This window comes from Macadamia integrifolia, chromosome 12 (genome assembly GCF_013358625.1).
Source record: "Macadamia integrifolia cultivar HAES 741 chromosome 12, SCU_Mint_v3, whole genome shotgun sequence".
Taxonomy (NCBI): domain Eukaryota; kingdom Viridiplantae; phylum Streptophyta; class Magnoliopsida; order Proteales; family Proteaceae; genus Macadamia; species Macadamia integrifolia.
The window spans coordinates 23320821-23342860 of NC_056568.1; the positions used below are offsets into that span (position 1 = coordinate 23320821).

Below are 22040 nucleotides of genomic sequence, written 5' to 3' on the forward strand. Positions count from 1 at the left end.
AAAAGTCACATTTACCTCTTTCTTGGGGAGGAGAAAGATAGACATAAGGAGATGTGGCTTAGGCTACACTTCCATGCAGAGAATCACTTCTTTTTTATATATAATGAAGGTAAGAGCTAGGGTGCAATGAGAGATCACCGTGAGCATCAACATGGACAGAATTTTTTATTTAATAGGTGCGAGCTCCTGTGTCTAGGTGTTGGAAACACATGATCAGGCGTCATTCTTTTTTCCCATTACTATTGGGTACTTAGCTCATTTTGAGATGCTAAACATGACCTATTTTGAGGCAATTAATTGTGTATTACCGTTTTTCATGGACAAAATTTCTTGCTAGTGGGCTATCTATAATCCCAACCAATCCCAACCGTCAAAATAGAATTATACTCCAATTAAAAGGGGTATCTTGAAAGATACAAAATCTAAAAAGTTATTTGCCAACCTATAGAAGAAAGGGATTATTCCAATTCGACAAATAAATTTCGCGGTGTACCATTCATCACTCTTCACTGAACAACAACAACAACAGGACCAATAATACAATGAAGGGTGAGATGAATGCCCGTGTGGTCCTCAAATCTCTTTCCCATACTTCAAACGGTGCCAACCACCAACAACCAAGAACCAGGTCTTAAATCAGCTGCATTAGGTTATCTACCTTGAATCCCAAAAGCAGGAGTTCCAATCACAGTTAGTTGGAAATTGTTGGGATGAAGTCATTGTAGTTGCATCAATCCTAGAAAGAGAATCGGTTGAGACTTGAGAGTGAGAGAGAGAGAGAGAGAGAGAGAGAGAGAGAGAGGAATTTAACTCTAACGACAGAACAGTTTAAACTTTAACGTAAACTTGAGGTTAAAAACAAAACCATGGTTGAGAGAGAGAGAGAGAGAGGAATTTAACTCTAACGACAGAACAGTTTAAACTTTAAAGTAAACTTGAGGTTAAAAACAAAACCATGGTTGAGAAAAAACACGATTAACGTCCATTAACCAGATGACTAACGGCGATTTCTTTGCTAGGACTAGGCGGTAAGCTACTCTTTCCCGAAGCAACAAGGCGTTGCACGAAACACTCGATTCGCTGTCCGTTAGTCTCCGTCAGCAACCGCTTCCCACCAATCGGTAGGGACTCCACTCCTCTCTCTTCTAGTATCCCATCAATTGTAAGCTCCACTTCTCGTGAGACAAAGCCGTTAGCCTGTGCCGTTATCGCCGTTAATAACCGTCACTAAATCCGTCCAAGAAAAAGAAAAATAGAGGAAAGAAAAAGAACCTGGATTCTCATATAGTCCGTACGGTTCCAACAGAAAGCGTTCCCGAGCATTTGGTCGACGGTTTCCGAGACGCCGTCGAGGACAATGCCAACGACCGACGTTGTAGAGCATTCTCCGTCCCGTCCTAATGGTGACAGAGAGGGACCGCTCAACGGACCGTTACCTAGTGATAGAACGAGCAAGTCTTCAACGCCGTTAATTGATGGGAAATCCCGTTTGTTATGTAAGGCATGAGTAACGGCAGCCGCTGTTGGATTGTTCATGACGAGACCTCCGTCAATAGCCAAACACGACGTTTTTCCGTCAATGGAGGTTAGATGAAACGGTTTGAATAAGCTCGGAGTTGCTGACGTGGCACGGCAGACCTTCCAAAGTTCGAAATCGAAGCTTTGAGACTCTGAAGCGTCGGCACGGGAGAAGACGAACGGAGCAGAACTATTGAGATCGTAGCAAGGAACAAGGAGAGGCTTACACGTGTCCCTTAACGTCAAAACCTTACCGTCATCTCTAGTTAACGCTTCTTTCAAGACTTTATCGATGCTCTTACAGGAAAATCTTAGCCGGCGCCGGAGAATCCCTTCATGCTTGATCTTGAACATCTCAGAGTGTTTTTCCTGTACGAATTTGACGGCGTCTCTGGCGGTGTAGAGTGGTCGGCCGTTGCCGTCATCGGCAGTCAGCATTGCGGCGAAAATGGCACCAATTCCAGTGCCGGCAAGAACGTCAAAGAAATCGACGATTCGAGATTGAGAATCTCTGGTTTTGGATTGGATCTGGCTTTCGAGATGGATTAAGGCCGCTCCTGCTATGAGACCTTTGGTTCCACCACCATCAATGCTGAGAATTCTGGTTTTTTTATCTTCACAATGAGATAGCCATTTCTGCTCCAGTCTCGAGAAGATCTCCAACGTTACTTTACTAAGCTCCATTCCTCTCTTACTCGTTCCTGTATTTGGTTCTTGATGATGCCAAGATGTTGAAGCTGTCGATCCGTGTAAAAGGAGAAAGGTCACGTTTTCTTCCTGAGAAGCATTTAATGGCGGAAATTGCTTCTCTGATCTCCTTCTCTGTCTAAAACTCAAGCTCCTTGAGTGTGTGTGCTGTGTTGGTGGTGGTGGTGGTGATTGTGGTGCGTGTTTGAGTGTGCCGGGGCTTTGTAAAAACCAAGTGCGAGGGAACGCGTGTGAGGTTCTTTTATATATACACGATATATTGTCACTCGTTCTGGGTGTTCACAGTTTTACTTTTACTCAGAGTCGGCAACACGTGTATGGTTCCTTCTGTCTCGCGCACGTGTATCTGCACGCCGTCTAATTGGCTGACAGAAGCTAGAGATTCGGCTTCTCGATTGACTCGGCGCGAACATTTTCTTAAGGTTGACAAATGGGTTATTTACAAAAAAAAGACAAATGGGTAATAGTTTAGCAAAAATAAAGACAAATGGATTTTTTTTCTCCCTCTACCCTTCTCAGCATTGCCATATCGGGCGTTAGAAAGACCAATGGTCAAGTGTCACTGATAAGCAGAAGACTTTGTCTGATGGGCGATAGCTATTATTTTTCAAAAACAATGTATCTTGTGAGGTGAATTATGTCTCAACAGTGAAAAATGGTGATGCAGAGACTCTAGGCCTTATAAAGAGGAAGATATGGGTAAGGACCAAGAACTGAACCGTGAACATGATATGGACGACCTTAAGCTGCTTTTTGATAAACAATATGACAAACATATAACCTAATGGCCAAGGACTCTAATTATGGTAAGCTATGAGATAGACAACCATCCTAACTCTCCTAGATTTTGTATTATAACTAGAAATAGATTCTTAGGATAACTAAAATCTATATAGCTTATGCAACTCTAACTAGTAGGAATCCCATATATAGGTAAGATATGGTATGTAATGTAAATATTACTACGTAATGGACTTGTGTTTCTTTTGGCTGATAAAAAAAAAAGACCTATGGCCATCCACTCTTACACAATTATATTTTCTTTATTGCTGTAATTTCTGCATACAACACATCCACTCACCCGAATATGACTAGGCTGATCCCCGCGATTCTCCCTTGGGCGCCGACTCTTCAAGCCGAAGCTGCCACCATTAGGTTAGTGGGAAAAAAATCTCTATCGGGGAGTGTGGCCCTGAGCCCAGAAACATGGGGCAAAATGATCGGTCTACCCCCATGAAAGGGAAAATGATTCCTCCATGGATGCTCTCTCGTGCATTTTCATTGGTTTCGCATACGTGAAGGACCTGCATTCCCCCCCACAGGAAACACTTCCTTCTAAGGTAACGGTTTCATTTCTCTTTTTATTAATGAGAAAAAGGTTGGGAAATAGACATGTCGCGAGTGCCTAGTGTGTGCCAGCCTCTCTCTTCCCCCTTTGGAAAATACCTCATTGCCCTCTCCTTTTGTCTAGCCCTAAGGTTGGTGCATGCCACTAGTTCACGGTAAGCTGGTGGCATGCTCAACACTCTCCCATAATTAATTTATGTGAAAAAAGAATGTTGCCCCCAGAGTGCCCTTTGACTGCTCTCACATGGAACCTAAAATTAACCACCCCACTTCCATCAACAAAAAAAATAGTAACAACCACCCTGACCCGAAAAAAATTTGGCTACTACCCAGTTTGCAACCAATCCCCTACTGACAACCAAAGAAATTGAATATTCACTTCCCCCTAGGGTTCACAAATATCTTCATAAGTTATAGCATTTTTCAAAATGCCTTTTTAGATTCCATTTCTTTGGCTGCCACAGGGGTTGTAGTTGCAACTCAGGCAGCAGCCAAATTTCGCCCCCCTTGCACCTCTCCTTGGATGCTGATGCATGTATTCCCTTAATTATTTATTGGTAGTGTCTTACTGACACCTTTGGGGTTAAAAAAAAAATACTTATTGCAGATTTTTCAAAGACAGTAAATTTTCCATTTCACATGAGAACCATTCTAAATGTTGTGCCTTGAAAATTCATCTTTTACCTTGCATTTAATAATTTTTTTAGAATAAAATAAGATATAAAAAGTAAAATTACAAATATATTAATATAGACTCCTTTATTTATTATTTGGAGAAAAAAAGCTTTCCAATCATGCACTCTTGCACTAAGACACAGGATAGAAAAATGATCATCCCACCCCCCATGTTGGATGGCACGACACATGTGACCAAATAGCATTCTCTTCCTTATTAGTTTAAGGGATTTTTTTATTGACACTTGTCAAGGTGTCAATTTTTTTATAATCTTACTTTTTTGCTTTTTTTGTATGATACAAATTTTTGATAGCAGCAAATGACAAATGGAGATTAGTTTGTTGGGGGAAAAGGAGCATGTTCCTAGGCCCAGACATAGGCCCTACTAAATGACTGGTTTGTCCCTAATTTGTCTTCTCCTTTACTAATTTATGGGAAATGGTATATCTGGGGGAGCATGGCCCCTGCACTCAAATACATGAGGGGACAAAATGAATACCTAGCTTGCCCCCATTAAATGTAAAATGAAACATTTATTGATGCTTTCTCGTGCACACATAGGAGCCGCATTCCCCCACGGGAAACACTTCCCCATCAATTTATTGAGTGAGGGAACACTGCCAAGCTGTGTGGCCATGCATTAGAGCAAGTGCCAAGCCAAGTTGAGCAGTGAATCAACCATGGTTTGAGGAATCGGTATAAGATCGCTTGTGTCACAAGCCACCAATTGCGTATCGACTGAATAGGATAGACTAAGGGTAAAATTGTAAGAAAAAACGATTGTTTTTAAAGAAAACCAGGGACAAGCCTATTCGATCCATGCCAATCCATATCAGTATTGTATCGATTTCGAAGATAGCCAATATCCAATCCTATATTGCACACTATGTCCATGGAATCGACAATGGTGAGATTTTTGCATTTTTTGGGGGTACGGCTGTCATTTTGCCCCTCTATGTCTGGCGCAGGCTACATAGCCTAGTTGTCATCATTTTCCCTAATTTATTTATTGGGAATGTCAAAACACCTCTATTAGTATGTTTAGAATTTGACATCTTCATTTATCTGCCATTGTCTTATTTGTGGAAACATTTAATGCAATTTATCATTGAGGGTTGGGGCCCTGGGGGTGTCAATTCCTAGCTCAATCGACTCGATCAAATCGGCTTGGACTGACTAATAAACATATTAGGCTCTAGCCTGGCCTGATTAAAATTGTTCATTTCAGGTGCAAGGGTACTACCAGATGGGTGCCCGATCAAGATTGGCCTATTAATAGCCTAACTAAGCCCAACAATCCAACATGTTTAAAGTTCATTCGTAACCTCTTAGAGCTCGTAGCATTTCATTAAGTCCGACACATATAAAGCCCATTTAAAGTCCGATCATAATCCGTTGAAAGATAAATGTGTAATAACCTGATTAAATGGGAGCGTGCCTAACATATGCAAACTGATTATTTATAAGGGCCAGTCATGGTGCAAAGTCCTAATGTGGGAAAGCCCGATTAGGGCACCAAAACCAGCCCTACCTGATTGATTGACACCCCCAATGAGGATAAAATTATCATTTCACATAGAAACTTCATTAAATAACTTTCAACTTTTGAGAATAAAATAAGAGGCAAAAGAATGCTCCTTGGTTGTACGGACCCTCCACTTAGATACAAAGGGGGAAAATGATGCTCTTACCCCTATGATACAAAAATCGTACCCCCTATTGATGCCCATGTGGCCCCACTCATTGGCCCCCAAGCTGGCTCAGAGCCACACAACTATGGAGTATTCTTTTTTCGAAAATAAGATAATTCTATTGACATATAATAAGGAAATCCTTTATTTATTATTTGAGAGATGATTTCTTTAACATGACCCAACATCAGTATGAAGGTTAATGAAAATGCACGTAAAAACATCAATAGAGGCAAGATTTTTGCCTTTCATTAGGGTGCGGACCCCCTTCATGTCTTGGCACAAAGGCAGTCAATTGAATCAGGAGATATTTTTTTCCACACAAACTAATTATCGTTTTGGTTACTAGACACCTACCTTGTAATGTCTTCTCTCTTATTCTTTTCATTGATATTTATTTATTTATTTTTCTGCAAAACCCACAAAGTGGGAATCCTATTTCTCTACTTCCGGGAAAAAACAATCTACGAAAGATAGTAAATCCTTAGGAAATGAGGATTCCCAAAACCCTTGCTTAGGATATAACAAAAATCATTAAAATTGAGTCGGACCAAACTATGCCATGGGATCAGAAGACGACTTTATTTATTTATTGGGTAGAAACTCCTTTTTTTATTGTTTAGTTCAAAGTCACCTCAATTTGGAGCTTGTCCCCATTGAACATGCATTGTCAACGGTAAATACAGAGAAATGTCAACTTGACTTGCACCGTTGATTTCCACCAGAAATGAGGACTATATTTTTGTGGCCCTAGTATCTTTTAGGAGATTTGAGTTCAACCTACTTCTTCTGACAAAATGTCATGGCCACGTGAGTCCTTCCTGATCAATACTAATGATCTTCCACCATTTGTGGTGTGTCAATGAAATTTTGGACCTTCGTACACCTTTGCAGAGTAACCTCTTGCCTTGTTAATTAAGCTTTTATTCTTAACTTGGCCTATAGCTAAGGCATCGTTTGATAATATTTTCATCATTTTTTTTATTTAGAAATAACATAAACGATTTTTTACGTTTTTAGAAACATAAACAAAATTTTGTGCGTTTGATAAACTTGTTTCTTTGATCATTTGCACTGAGATCCACAATACCAACAATGATGTCAATGACTACCTTCAAGGATTGTTTGATGTTTGATAAATGAATTGGATTTTGATTATTTTTTATTGGGCCTTGCCCTAATATTTTGGCCTCTATTTGTTTTTAAAAACAGCGAAACAATTATAGCATGTTTCGCCATTCACGTTTCATATATCATAAATTGCCATAAATTTCTTTTTACATTTCTAAAAACGGGTGGAAGAAACGGATTTATCAAACGCTTTTAAGTCCATTTTTTCGTTTATCGACATAAAAAAATGTAGAAAGATTTAACAACATACAGAGAATGAGGAAAAGGGCTAAGAGCTAAGTCAATTGAGACACATTGATCAAGAGTAAATCATATCTAAAGTTATCAATTTAAATAATTTCGGTTTTAGTTTCAAAACATGGAATCGTGTCTCATTTCAGTTCGATTTTGATTTCATGACTTAAACTTTTAAAATCAAACGGTTTACCTACTTTCAAATTGAATGAGATACCAAATTAAATTATATTCCATTACAAAAAAAAAATAAAAATAAATTATATTATCTTTTACTATTTCAATAATCTTGAATGATAATCACTGTTTCTTTTTCAATGTTTAAAAAAAGTTTGATGGATTATGATCTTAACAAATAAGATTGTTTTGTAGATGAATATGTAAAAAATCGGATCAAACACCTTAAATAGGACCTAAACGTAATATAAAACCGAACGAGGAAAAGAATACGAAATTGATTAAAAACTGAATTGAATCGAATTCGTTTTGATTTCTAAAACGTGTTCCATTCTTCGATTCATTTTTGATTTATGCATTTTATATATTGAACCAAAACCAAATCTATGAATACCCTTAATCGTATCCAACGGGTGAGGAAGACCTGAATTATAATGTTACACAAATCTTGGATGTAAATGGATAATAAAAAATTCAGATTCAATTTGCATCAGTATCAATTTAAGGATATCAATATTTAATCAGAGTATTTTACCTCAAAAAAAAAAAAAAAAAACCATGTAGGTCATCTCCACAATCCACATCTCTGCTTATTATTATTATTATTGTTAATCCATCACGGTCATGCGTTTCGTCTAACAAGAGGGAGAAAAAAAGGCTATGTAGGTCCAACCCTACAACAATGCAACGCATTAGGAAATCCGGATCGTCTATGACCACCTAAAGTGGACGAATCGCACCGTGAGACCTTTCCAGATGCTTTATCATGTCCACTTGAGTGAGGCGGTTAGGGTTAATTCCTGTGATGCGCCACACAGAGAAAGCCTGAGGAAGGCCTTTGTGCATTGGCCAGTCGTGACCTTCCGTGAGGTCGAGCACGGTAACCCAGTTTCCGATGATCCTTCGTTGCAAAGCAAAAAGGAAAGCAGAACCAATAATAATAATCACTGTGACGGGAGAAAGCCAGATAGGCACCGAATTTCCAGTTCTTCATTCTATTCCCTTAATCTCTCTCACCATTCTCTTTCAAGCAGTTCATGTTTCTGTAATTTTACGAATCGATCTCATGTTGCTTCAGTGTCAGATCTGATCCAAGCTCAGAATTATAGGTATTGTAGAATCCCTTCGATGTTATATAGAGTGGGAGATCGGCGGTAGTTCTTGTTCGGAACGAGACACAGTAACTTGGGATCTTGTTTGAATTTGGGGTTCTGGCTCTGAGTGGAGTTGGCTATCTGCGCTCCGTAGTCGCGGAGGGCTTTGAATCATGTTGTCCAATCATTTTCAGAACGGGATCGAGACGGCGAGGCTGGTTTGGTCTCGATTGCCGAGTGCGGAGGAAGCTGAAGGTCATGATGGAGCTGACTTCACAAGTACGAGTTCTGGCGACGGCATCGAGAGCCTAGACTATGAAGTCATTGAGAATTACGCATACAGGGAAGAACAGGTCGAGTTTCCACGGCTTCCAAGAAGTTATGTCTCAATTATTACTGATTTTCTTTAAACGTTTTTATCCTGATTTTCTTATTCTTCTTCTGGTATTTGAGATGTGATAGGCGCTGAGAGGGAAGCTGTTTGTTGGATTTTATGTGGCGCTGAAATGGTTCCTTGCGTTGTTGATCGGAATAGGTAAGAATGTGACAATATCTCTAGTTGCTGTGTTCTAATGATTTTACCCTCAGTTTCTTCATGTGTCCATCGCATTTGTCTTGCTTCTATCGTAAACGTGAAGTGCTATGAAATACGAATTTTTTGACACTTGTTAACTCGGTTACATGCCAGTCGACCCTCGTTTATTATCTGAACTTGAATTGCACTGAACTACGAATTTTGACACATGGAAAAGCTTTGTAATATTAATTGGTTTCCTTACAGAGTGTGCGACTTGGTAAATGTATTTGTTAATGGCTGGGGAGGTTAGTTATTAGGATGCGAAATTAGAAAATTAAAATCTGCTTCGCATGAGAGGCTCTTGGAGTCTTGGTTATGATATCATGGGGAAATGTTTAGTTAGTTGTGGAACCTGTGGCCTAGCAACCAATTTGTCTGCTCAATTGGAGGACAGATCCAGGTTCTGAAAACTTAAAGAGTCATGGTGTACTATTTGTAATTAAGAATCTTTACTCCTATTGCAACAGTGCTCGCTATGCTTATTGTCCTACCCAAAAAAAAAAAAAAGGATGATTATGCTATGGTGATTGATTCATTGATATTGAGTAACTTGTAATGATGTCTTTAACACCTGAAGGTGGTGGGAAGAAGAATCATAGTTAAGTAACTGAAAATTCTATATTTTTAGTTGAGACAGTCAATGGCTTGCTTAAGCTGCTAGGGCTTGCTCTGTTTATTTGGGACTGATAGTCAGTCTTTTTTTATTATACCATGGGTGGACTCTGCTTTCGAAATACCGGCTCTCTTCTTGCCTCCACCTCCATTTTTAAATTTCAATTGCAAGTATCCCAACATCGCATTGATTATGCGAGGGGATTAACTTGAGTGATTGTTGTTACTTGTTGAAAACTGAGAACAAAAAAATATAATCCCAGATTGCAAGAACTGTCAGTGTCTGTAGTCACAGATCTAGAATTATTAAAAAAACATGATCAAGAATTGTTGCAGGTCATTAAGAATAGTTGTATTATGTGCCAACAGATTAAAATCTTTAAGAAGAACAATAACAGCTTGTAATAGATTAAGATTCATGAAACATAATATCAGAATCTGATCACTGATCTGTGATTTTTAAATCATTTAATTAGCAACCTAGAGATCAGAATATGAAGAAGAATCAGTAGAAGTAGCAGTAGCAGCAGATAGCAGTAAAACAACAGCAATAAAAGGTTCCAGGTTGTGGTCTATTTTGTGGGATACTCATCGACTGCATCCAAAAAAATAAAAAATAAAAAGGAATATAAGGCGTAAAGTTTATCCACCCTTCTTTTATAATATAAATAAATATTCTAATCTTTAGAGGAAAGAATTTAAGAAAACCATCTCAGAATTTAAAAAATATTCTTATTCCTTAAGTTGAATTGGGCTTCTACTTAAACTAATTGCCTAAAATCTGCTATTCAATTATTAAAGAATACCATTTTTTTAGAAGTCTCGGGAAGCTAAAGGAAACCGGTGAATGGGCCCAAGATTGAAAACCCAAGACTTAAGCCCAACCTTTTTTTTTTTTTTTGGCGGGGGGTGGGTGGGTGGTGTGGGGGTTTCCGAAGCGCAATGTTAATGACTAATAACAAAACGAAGGAATGTACTTGAGTAATTAATTAAATCACTGTGAGTTCTTCTCATCTTCAGCCTTCTTCACTGGATTGCATGTCAATGTGCTGCAGTGACTTGTTTTCTCTGGTGAGGTGGGACATATTCTGGCAATCCTTTGTCGCCATTTTAAGTTTACGAGTTGCAGCATAGTGAGAATTGCTCAACCAAACAATAGAAAAGTTGGGTTTAGAACTCCCCGCCTTTCCTTTTTCTTCTTTTCATTTCCCTCACTTTCCATGCAACCTTCCAATAATCTTAGAAACCAAGAACATAAAAACATCTATATTTTCTGCATTGCCTCTATCTCCATTTTTTTTTGGATTTCGTTGGTTGTTTAACCATATTCCGTGCTACTTGTTTAATCTCAGGAACTGGAGTTGCAGCCATTTTTATTAATATTGCTGTTGAGAACTTTGCTGGATGGAAGTTTTCAGCTACTTTTTCCATAATACAAACTTCATACTTGGCGGGATTTGTGGTTTACATACTATTCAACTTGGTTTTAGTCTTTTCATCTGTATATATCATCACACAATTTGCACCAGCCGCAGCGGGATCTGGTATTCCTGAAATTAAGGGGTATTTGAACGGTAAGTTGTACTGGTTGATCAGATCTTTTAAAGGACTAATGTATGTTGGGAGAATTTTGATAGTTACATAAATGTGCAGGAGTTGATGCTCATGGTATCCTTCTTTTCAGAACATTGATTGGAAAGGTCTTGTTTCTTTTCCCAAGAACTTGTATTAATCAGGTTTTATAGTTTTGGTTGTTTTATGATCTTTGTGCCCTCCTCTTTCTTGTTATAGATACTTGGTAGCATTGGTTCAGTGGGAGGTGGTCTTGCTCTTGGCAAAGAAGGCCCTCTTGTACACACGGGTGCTTGTATTGCGTCTCTACTTGGACAAGTAAGTGAATTATGGTATAACTATATTCTGGAACTTTTGGTATATTTATAAGTCCTAAGTATTATGTTTTCTCCTTACAACCACAAAAGGTATCATTTTGATGAATAAAATCCTGAAGCATCAAATAATGAAAGAACTACTCCTAATGATAGGTTTAGTACAACTAATTTTTATTACTAAAGTATTATAATGTAAAAAAGTTTCAATTCCTTTACCTTGTCCTACACTCCTACTTCTAAGTGTGAATTGATCATGTAACAATGTTATCATTACAAAAGGGTTGAGAGGGAGGGGACTGAGTTTTGCTTATTGCCTTGTAGAGTAAAAAAAAAAAAAACTGTTTTTAGTATGCAAGGTGATGAAGATAAAGCATTGGGGTCAGATGGATATTTTATCTAATTATATGAGTGTTGATGGGATATGATTATGCTTTTATTAGGAATTCTATTGTTTCAACTACTTGGACTGTACACCCATCTTCATTACTTTAGTTCACAAGAAATGTATATTTGTCTACATGAGAGACTTTCTAGAAAAAGATTGATCGGTAGTTTGTGTAAATCTTATTTGCCGAAACAATGACCTTGAGGTTGAAAGAAGCCTTTGTGTGCCTTTGTTGAAGGGTGGCAAATTCTTGACTGGCTTCAGTGGCAAATGAGAATAGGGTTGATATGTAAAATTTTGTATTGAAAAGGCCATGTATTCTATACATTAGGTCCATATGTGTTGGTGGACTTGCATAAGGTTCGTGATCAGATGGAGGTTTTCCATTCATTGTTAGTTTCTTCCTTTTTCCTTTTTAGTTGATGATGTTTATCTGGGTTGCTTTCAAATTTATCATGGTCGTGAGGTTGTTGGGGCTCTCAGCGAGGTGGTTCAATGGGCTGTTAAAGGTGGGATGATTAGTGGGTTTTCCATTCTTAAGCTTGATTATCTTGTCTTGCATTTCTAATTTGAAGAGGAAAAGTAGTTGTTTGTGATTTCTAATAATTACCATGGGGACTTGTGTATTAAGATGTTTTAAAGCAATGTCTTGGTTATACATTAATATTTTGGGAGCTGTACTACTTGCCATAGTTTTTAAGGCGGTAAGGCGATGGAGGCGTTTGAGGGTCTTTCGGAGCGCCTTAGCGATAAGGCGAGCATAAAGCATCGCCTTATTGACTAAAGCGTTCCTGTGTAATTTTTTTTATAAAACGAATCTATTTTGCTCAAATCCTAGTTGAATCCTATTACTCATATGCTAAATAAATAATATACGTTCATATTCATACCAATGTGAGATATTCATCAAGAAAACAAATCAATAAAGTGAATAAACTAAGTTCATCTTCATCAATCATCAATATTCAATCATCAACCATTATTCATCAATCATCAATTATCATAACATATTAACATATAATATAAATACATAATTATGAAACAAATACAATTATACACATTTACACATTAGACAAAAGAAAGACAATAGATGATTGACCAGTTCTAAACTAGAGCTGAGAACTAGCAAACGGAATTAAAGAAAGACAATAGATGATTTACAGTTGTTAACAACCTTGCGGCAGCCATTGAAGACCTTAGTCTGGACAGCAGTTCGAGTACCATAGGTAGCAGAACAGAAAAAGAAGGAAAAAAAAAAAAAAACTCACCGACTCACTGTATTTGCAGAACAGAAGAAGGGGAAAAAAAAAACTCACTGAGTCACCATAGTTGCAAAACAGAAAATACTAACCGTAGTTGCAAAATAGAAGAAGAAAAAAAAGAAAAATCACAATAGACCGTAGTTGCAGAACAGAAGAAGAATATGAAAAAAATAAGAAGAAGAAGTAGGAAGAAGATGAAAGAAGCCAGAAGTGAGAAGAAGAAGAAGAAAAAAAAAGCGGGAAGAAGAAAGAAGCGAGAAGCGAGAAGAAGAAAAAAAAAAAGAAAAGAAAAACTTAACGTAGCTTTGGAACAGAAGCAGAAGAAGAAGAAAAAAAGTGAGAAGAAGAAATAAGCGAGAAAAAAAAAAAAAACTACTCACTGTAGCTCTGTTGCCTCTACATGAACAAGCCGAAGTAAGCTCACCGCTGCCAGAGCAAAATGGTCACCTGGGGCCCTGGATCAGTGGTGCACTGGTTCTTCCTTGTTCCTCGATTCTTCTCAAAGCCCTTTCTTAAGAGTTCAATACCCTTGACAAAGTCCAAATTCCAAACCCTGTGTTGTGAATCGGGTTTTTGTTTTGATTATTTTTGATGGAGTAAAGTTGATCCTATACATCACAAGTGTTAACAAAACCATATACCTACCAATAAAAACTCTAGATTTGGAATCTGGAAACAAGAAATTTTAAAATGTGTTTAAAAAAAAAAAAAGACACAAGGAGACCGCCTTTACCATAAGTCGTCCTAAGGCGTCTTGAGGCGATGCCTTATAGCACCTTATGCTATAAGGCGACAGCCATACCCACTTCACATAAGGCAATGCACTGCCTTACCATCTCTACCGCATCAGTGCCAGGGCGCTGGTAGACGCCTTAGCAGCGCCTTAAAAACTATGCTACTCGCCTTATCAGCGCCTTAAAAACTATGGTACTCGCTATGGGTGATGCACATAAATAGATGAATTGGATTGATGAATGATGACCCATTGTTTTCAATGTTGGATTGGATTCCTCCCTTCTCATTAGGGCCTTTCTAATGGGTGTGATATAGAAACAAAACTTTAAGTGAGGTGGCTGTTGAACTTTGGAGTTATGCTTGAAACTTGTAAGGGTGGTTACTTTCCAATGCGTTCAGGTGATACTAATAAAGCCATCTCTTTCTGGCACTATCTTATATCTGCTATTTCTATTTTGGCTTCTAACACCAAGTTTGAGCAAATAAAATGGTATTTTCTATCGGCTGATTAGGATGATCCAACTGAATATCATCTTGTGAATTGAAGGTGCATTGTGGTTTAAACCAGAGGTTTAGGGTTTTAGGGTTTAGGAGACTACTGGTAGGAATCAACCCATAACTTGCAACTGACATTGGAGATTTAGTTTGAAATCATTCTGTTTATGGGCATGCGTGGTGGCTGCTATATATGGAACTAAAAAGCATTTTAGAGTCTGAGCAAGTTTGAACAAGTTGCAGAACCATTCTGTGAAAGGAGATTGTGAATGTCAGAGACCTTTTTCCTTGAGTAGTTGGAATGGAAATTGGTCTAGGGATCATATAACATATGGTGGTGAAGAGGCCTAGTTTTGTAGACTTTGGGTTAATGGGCTTGTTCTATATTTTGAATTTTAAATTTTAGAGGTATCTTAATAATGATATTTGCAGTCCACATGAAATTTATTGGAACTTCTAGTACAAGGGCAGTTATCACACTTTGGTAGGAGGATATAAGAATTTCAGTGGGAAGCTCCAGTCAATTTACAAGGAGATCTCAATGCAGAGCCATTGGTGCCGTAACATTCTCATATTTTCGTCCTACAGTTGTGTTGACACTTTATTCTTGGTATTGGGGATAAGTAATCTATTCCTTACTTTGCTATTACCTTTTTCTTCATGGGCTAAGTTTGGGCTGAGCTCTTGTTGTTGACAGGCATGTGTCAGCTCATGCTGAAAGATGTGTCCCATCTCTCAGTTTCTGCCGGGGTGGGGATGGAGGGAGGAACTATGGAATCTGATCGCTGCTTTTCATGTGGTGCAAAGATCAAGGGGGGGCTGAGCTCTTGTTGTTGACAGGCATGTGTCAGCTCATGCTGAAAGATGTATTCCATCTCTCAGTTTCTGCCGGGGTGGGGATGGAGGGAGGAACTATGGAATCTGATTGCTGCTTTCATGTGGTGCAAAGATCAAGGGGTTGGGATGAAGTTTTAATCAATCCCAGTTCAATAAGCCCCAATTCAAATTAAATCCTGATGCACCATCCCATCTACTGACGAAATTGGAATATCCACTTTAGATCAGTCTGATTTCCTATATATTAGGAGTTTTCAGGCACCACAAACCAGGATTAGAAGTGAGATCAGTGATCCATGAAACCTCGATGTGTTGTATATGGAGAGAAATGGACCGTTATATCTTCAATGACTGCTGAATCCACTATATGAGGCCCCTATTGTAATGAGTTTAGTGGGCCAAAATGTGTGATTTTGCTTAAGGGTTGAGACTTTTGTATACTGTTTGCAGTCTTGCATGGTATATTGAGGCTAACTTTTTCTGTCTTGGGAGCTCTTTCATCCTATTGAAGTTTCTTATTGCCATTTACATGGGTGGGGATACCTTCTTTGGGGAATCCTTACCCAGCATGTGTGTAATTTGACTACAGTTTGAATTGAAACTGTACCATAGGTTAATTGATGGGTCATATGCCATTGAGGGGGTTGATAGGGGGTTGACTGATGGTATGGCTGCAATCCGCATTGTCATCATATTACACGTGCATTAGGCTTGCATTTCCGACCTTGTTTATAAGCATGGGAACTTAACTGGTACCATATAAAAAACTAGCTCTTTCTTTTGTTTATTATAACTAATTAGCACTTGTGGATCAGGGTCACATTTGCACTGACCAGTGTAAAATTTCTCCCCATTCAACAATAATGGACCGTATCTCCACCTAGAATCCATGTGGTAATAAATAGAGGGGGTCAGCCCATGGTGTCAAGTCAGGATAAATATCGACTGATACGGTCCAATATATATATATCGAGGTTGGCCACGATACGATACATAATAGATACTAAAAAATATTTTTGGCCAAAACCAAAGTGGATCACAGTTAACTTCTTCCTACTCTGGTATTTATTTATTTATTTTTTGGGTCAAAACCTAAGTGGATCCCATCTACACTCAAAAACGGCCTAGCGGAGTGATTAAACAAGTAGAAATTTGCACTTGCCAATGAAGATTTGAATCACATAGATTTTTCCTTTTCAAAATTTCTTGCTTAATTGCTTCTTATTTTTTCTTTCTAAATTTCTTGCTTAATTGCTTCTTATGACTTATTAGCGAGGTTAAAAATTTTGGATTACGGTGGGATTTTGACCCTTGCGAAAACCGAAATATTTCAGTGATTAAATTTCGCATGTAAATTTGGATTGTCATTTTGTTTTGACCCTTGTTGAAACTGAATTATTTTGCCAGAATTTTGACATTTTGGTCAAAATTTTAAATCATGTTTATTAGTGGGTTTCAATGTGTGTTATTGTACTTTCCAATGAAGATCAGAATCAATATCCATGTATATCAAAGCATATCTCCAATATGTCTCCCGGATGTCTCTTAACCATCTTTCCATTACATTGCAAGATGCCAATGCTTACACCTTGCCCACTTACATTGGTGTAGATAAGTCACTTAATGGGTTTATTTTATTGCAAATAAGATTATGTTGGGTTATGTATGTGTTGGGCCTTTGATCCCATGTGTTTTCTTTGTAATGAGCCACTTTAATGGGCCTAAAATATGGGTAGAAAGTAGAAAAACGAGATTTAATTCATTAGTTTAGTTAGAGTCCTGTTTTGAGTCTATTTTCTTTGTTATTTCAGTTTCCCAGTCAGTTTGGGTTTTCCAATTAGTTAAGGATTGGGTTTGGCTTTTCCTTTTTAGTGTTTGAGTCAGTTTTGAGTCTTCTATATAAGTTTGTAAAGGGCTACAACATTGAACACGGATTTATGAACGAAAAAAAAGAAAGCTTTGTGCTGGAAAATTGTGAGATGCAGTGTTGTGAGAGACAACTTGGGTGAGATGCTCTAGGGAAGAGTGAGATGCTCGACCCAACCTATTTCCCTACCCCATTCTTTTCTTCATTCTCTATTTTCTGTTTTATTTATTCTATCGGTCCCTGAATTTGATTTTTATTGAATTTAGTAAAGTTCCTGCTTGGGATTGGATCACTTGTGAACCAATCTTACATTATTGCCCACAAGTGATTCGATCTTACATTATACATACCCTACGTGACTTGTTGGGGAAGGGTGATTTTAGAGTGGAGGGGGGGGGGGTTGGGTGGTGGGTAGTGTGTGTGTGTGTGTGTGTGTGTGTGTGTGACATGGTTGTGGGAGAGGGAGAGATAAGTAAGGTTATTTGAGGTGGAGAAATTTTAGGAAAGGAGAAGAAAAAATGAATACAAATAAAGGCAGATTTTAAAGAGGATCTAGATTCCTAAATAAAAGTATGGAAAATTATCTTGTACCATCCCTTATTTTAAAACTTATATTTGATACCACCCTAATTTTCTAAAAATATCAAGTACATCCCCTATTTTGTTAACTAAATTACACTTAAATCCATTCTGTTAGAGGGGAAGCGTTAAGTGATGACGTTGCGTGGTTGCTATTTCGTAAATGGCAAGTTTACCCTTCGTTGTAAAAAGCCCCAAATCAACTTTCTTCCCCAATGCAATTGAAGGTTTAGAGGTTTTGGGGCTTCTCTCTTGTACAAAGAGTAGGCTTCCCTTGCAAGCACCGATGATCAGGTTGACGACACAACATTCGAGAACAAAGACAAAGAAGACATGAAATCACACCGTCACCCTAGGCTTGGCAGCGACAAACAAACTTATGCTAACTTATAAGCAGAGCGGGTGCTCTTGGCAGCCTCTTTGCGCTTGACACCAGTCTTAAACTCATCTAGATAGTGATAATAATTGCCCTTCATCTTGAGGTCCCTGTCTCTAAAGACAGCATCAACGTATGGTAGACAAACATCATGTAATTGACACCCATCTGTTAACTATATGGGTAATATATGGTCGATTGTCATCTCTATAAGATGTAATACATGATCTGTGCAGATGAAGTCTTAATTAGGACAATTCAGGGGTTGGTTTTTTGGAATTATCAGGTATAGAACTGATCTGGAAATTAGCGCTTGAGATCAAGTCCCTACTTCAACTCAAACTTGTGAAGTTTTGACCCAGTTGCAGGATTAGGGAACTAGCTTTCATAACCTAAATCGACCCATAACAAAAATGAACCCAAGAAGGATTTCGAACAACGGAGACCGTTCCCCTGTCTCTAGGCTCTTTGAGCCTCGACTACCTTTGACGTTCAGTATTCCGGCCAGTCCTCTCTTGGGCTGCCAGAATTCTTCTCGGAAAGTTCTGGTTCGAGTTTGAAGACTATGGCGATGGTGGGAATCTCGGACTCGATCTTAGATCTGTAGTCACATATCGTAACAACGTGGTCCTTGTTACCACGGCTCTCCTCTTTCTGTTCGATCAAACATATGATACGCCAAGAAGCACGGCGAGGTCCGATTACATTCTTGTAAGTGAGAGAGAGGAGGTTACACTCCTCGATGGTGAGCTCCTCGGACTCGGCGGTTACCGTGACCTTCTCTATGAATTCTACCATCTCTTCATACTGTTAGGCTTGTTTAGTGAGTTTCGCCACGTAAACATTCTTCTCTCGAGGAGAGGGAAGTCCTTCGGTGGCTAACATTGATGAGATTGATCTCTAGTGAGAGATTAGTTTCGTTTCAGTCGTTGAAGACATAACAGGGTCTTAGTTTCGTTTCAGTTGTTGAAGACATAACAGGGTCAAAAGGGTCTTTTCCAATTCTAAACTAACGGTGTTATGTTTCAGGGTGCGGTTGATATTTTTAGAAAAATAGGGTGGTACAAGATAATTTTCCTATATATATTAATATCTAAAATGGATTATTAGAAAGGTAACCAATTAAAATTGATAAAATAACCTTTGAAGTTTCTAGAAATTAAAAAACCCAAAAGGACGTGGTGCGAGCAAGGGACCTGCTCCTTTTAACATATAGTTACAGGTAACATATGACTTTCATGTTCTTTGCATGTATATATATGTGTATATGCACACACTCTTGGTATCTCTCTTTTTATTTTTTTGTTCTTTTAAATTCCTGTTGTTGTAAACTGTTCTTATTGTCTATGCAGTGTATGCGCTTGTGTTCTGACTCTTTTTAATCAAGCTTGAATAGGCTTTTCTGATCTTTACTTCATTATTTTTAACTTCCAACATAATCCAGTTCTGTTTTCATTCCATACTTCCAGATTGCAGTTGTCAACGTATTGTTAAATCTTCTTGTCCTATGGCATGTCTTCCTACATATTCATATTTTTTTTTCTTATTCTTGATGCTACAAATCAACTTAGGGTGGATCTACGAAATATCATCTAAGGTCAAGGTGGCTACAAGTGTTCCAGAGTGATCGTGACCGTCGTGATTTTGTGAGTGATTTTGCCTTTTGATTTTGTGTTCTATTCCGAATCTTAAATTTTGTTATGCTGTTCCCTTGCAGATAATTGTCTCATAGATTTACCCGTTTCATTCATTTTTTTTTTGGGGGGGTAAAATTTCGTACTACATTTGTTGGATATGGTCTAATAGATGTTCCATGGAAAGTTCTGGAGTGCTGGGGATACTTGAGTTTGAATCAGATTAGTAATGTTTTTCGTCTTCCATTTAGGAGCTGTTTGAGAATGCCAAGACCTGATGGTGCATGTTTCTGGTCTTGCATTGTGCACAATGCTTAATTAACATATGACACCCATCTTGTTTGCCTGTGCCTTCTTGGCACACCAAAACTGCAAAAAAGTACGGTTGGAAAAAGATCATGTTTTTGAGCTGACTGGTGGCATGTCTATTGACTTTCTTGGCACACATTGTAGGAGTGGAGCCCCAATAGAGGGAAAAGAAAAAAAGAGCAAGAAGAGTGTAAAAGAGTATGTAGTAGAGACACAAATTGGCCCAAATAGACTTTTCCTGTTTCATTGCTTATTGCCACTGTGTGTTCATATTTGTTAGTCTCTGCAACTGTGTGTCATACTCCGACGATGCAGTCACTCATTATATAAACATGACTGACCCTCAATCGGCCGCTTCTATCTTAATTTGGAGTCGGCATCTTGTATGTTTAATGCTTATGTGTATGTGTATGTGCATGTGTAGCATCTTGGGAAAATATTGTAAGCTAAGCACCATCTTTGTTATTTTTCATATGGCAAGAGAGATCCAACTTAACTATTTCCAGTGTTATAATAATCGAGTCACAATTACTGTTGAATTGTGCTTATTTTCACTGGTCTCTAATGTTTTCAAAAGGTAACCTGTGGATGTGCAGCTGGAGTTGCTGCTGCATTTAGAGCTCCAGTTGGTGGTGTGTTATTTGCACTTGAAGAGGTCACATCTTGGTAAAATATCTCGTTCCTTTGATAAGCATTTATTTATTTGTGAACATCAATGTTTTTTCTTTTTCAATAAAAAATTGAGTTGGTTTATGTATTACATTTTTCTTTTTGAGTTGGCTTAGACACATATACAAATTATTTTTTTATTTTTTCTTTTTTCTGAAGGTGGAGGAGTCAACTTATGTGGCGTGTCTTTTTCACATCTGCTGTTGTGGCTGTTGTTGTTCGTACTGCAATGGCTTGGTGTGGAAGTGGAAAGTGTGGGCATTTTGGCTCTGGTGGTTTCATAATTTGGGACATATCCGGGTTAGAATAAAAACTTTTCGTGTTCCTAAAATTCTTTTTTCTCCATGTTGTATTCTATGTGCATATCTCTTTACTGAGATTTTCCTTTATATTTCTGTTTTGACTAATAGTACTCCTTTTGCAGTGGTCAAGAGGATTACTCATTTGAGGAGTTATTGCCTATGGCTTTCATTGGGGTCATTGGAGGTCTTCTTGGTAGGTAGTTTTATTGGCTGAGATTTTATGACAGTACTTTCTTAGTTTCTTTATAATATATATGATCAAAAGGGGAACAGATAAAAGGAAAAAAAAAAGAAGATATTTGACAGTTTCTGTGTATGTGCGTGTGTTTTTCTTTGCATCCTTCATTAATCTACATGGGGTTGCTATTGCTTTTCTTAATTCTGTCAGGTGCCTTATTTAATCAGCTAACTCTTTACATAACTCGTTGGCGTCGTCAATATTTACACAAGAAAGGGAATAGAGTCAAGGTAATTTATGTCAGTTTTGTTGTGGACTTAAGTTTAAAAAAATTCATAAGAAAGAACTATGGCAATTTTTTAATTGAATGTTTGGCTCATTAATTTATATGGTTCCCTTGGCATATACTTGTTCTTTTGTGGTTGTCTATCATTGATTCTAGTTTCTACTTTGTTCATGGTTGCAGATTATTGAAGTTTGCCTTGTCTCTCTGATAACATCAGCTATTTCCTTTGGATTACCACTTTTAAGAAAATGCAGCCCATGCCCGGAGACAGAAGCTAATTCTGGTATAGAATGCCCACGCCCACCAGGAATGTATGGAAATTATGTCAGTGTAAGCTTCCAAGTTCCTACTGGTTTCCTGTGTCTTTTATCTCAAGTGTAAATGTTGGAGATCTGCATCCATATGCATTCAAGTATTTTGGCTTCCAGTAGAGTTTTTGATAAAGAATTTTTTTTATGACAAAAGCACCCAA

The 22040-nt window shown here is 38.1% G+C and overlaps 2 protein-coding genes across 7 annotated transcripts in view; one reads left to right on the plus strand and one right to left on the minus strand.

The window, feature by feature from the left end:
- Nucleotides 1–445: 445 nt before the first annotated feature.
- On the minus strand, nucleotides 446–2451 carry LOC122057203 (probable inactive patatin-like protein 9). The gene is made up of 2 exons (XM_042619228.1): nucleotides 1273–2451; nucleotides 446–1197 (listed from the first exon to the last, which is right to left on the minus strand). Exons 1-2 carry the CDS (start codon nucleotides 2200–2202, stop codon nucleotides 976–978), a joined length of 1152 nt encoding a protein of 383 aa, XP_042475162.1. The 5' UTR covers nucleotides 2203–2451; the 3' UTR covers nucleotides 446–975.
- A 5844-nt stretch (nucleotides 2452–8295) lies between these two features.
- The window catches only part of LOC122057776 (chloride channel protein CLC-d), a 111124-nt gene continuing 97379 nt past the window's right edge, over nucleotides 8296–22040 (plus strand). For 5 of the 6 annotated variants that reach the window (XR_006133625.1, XR_006133626.1, XM_042620034.1 and 2 more), the window contains exons 1-11: nucleotides 8297–8929; nucleotides 9039–9111; nucleotides 11118–11339; nucleotides 11419–11465; nucleotides 11557–11655; nucleotides 19762–19836; nucleotides 20711–20799; nucleotides 20962–21102; nucleotides 21227–21297; nucleotides 21493–21572; nucleotides 21749–21898. Coding sequence is in view for 3 of the 6 variants with exons in the window: in XM_042620034.1 (XP_042475968.1) it covers nucleotides 8750–8929; nucleotides 9039–9111; nucleotides 11118–11339; nucleotides 11419–11465; nucleotides 11557–11655; nucleotides 19762–19836; nucleotides 20711–20799; nucleotides 20962–21102; nucleotides 21227–21297; nucleotides 21493–21572; nucleotides 21749–21898 (1227 nt within the window). In the remaining 3 variants the exon portion in view is untranslated. Of the gene's footprint in view, nucleotides 8930–9038; nucleotides 9112–11117; nucleotides 11340–11418; nucleotides 11466–11556; nucleotides 11656–19761; nucleotides 19837–20710; nucleotides 20800–20961; nucleotides 21103–21226; nucleotides 21298–21492; nucleotides 21573–21748; nucleotides 21899–22040 lie in introns of all 6 variants that reach the window. The other variant, XR_006133624.1, reaches the window with a different exon arrangement.

Excerpts from the sequence above, each read along its gene's own strand:
- LOC122057203 (XM_042619228.1), bottom strand. The coding sequence starts at position 2,202 with ATGGAGCTTAGTAAAGTAACGTTGGAGATCTTCTCGAGACTGGAGCAG. Across the intron at positions 1,198-1,272 it reads CGGACTATATGAGAATCCAG|GCTAACGGCTTTGTCTCACG; the intron begins GTTCTTTTTCTT and ends ATAACGGCACAG.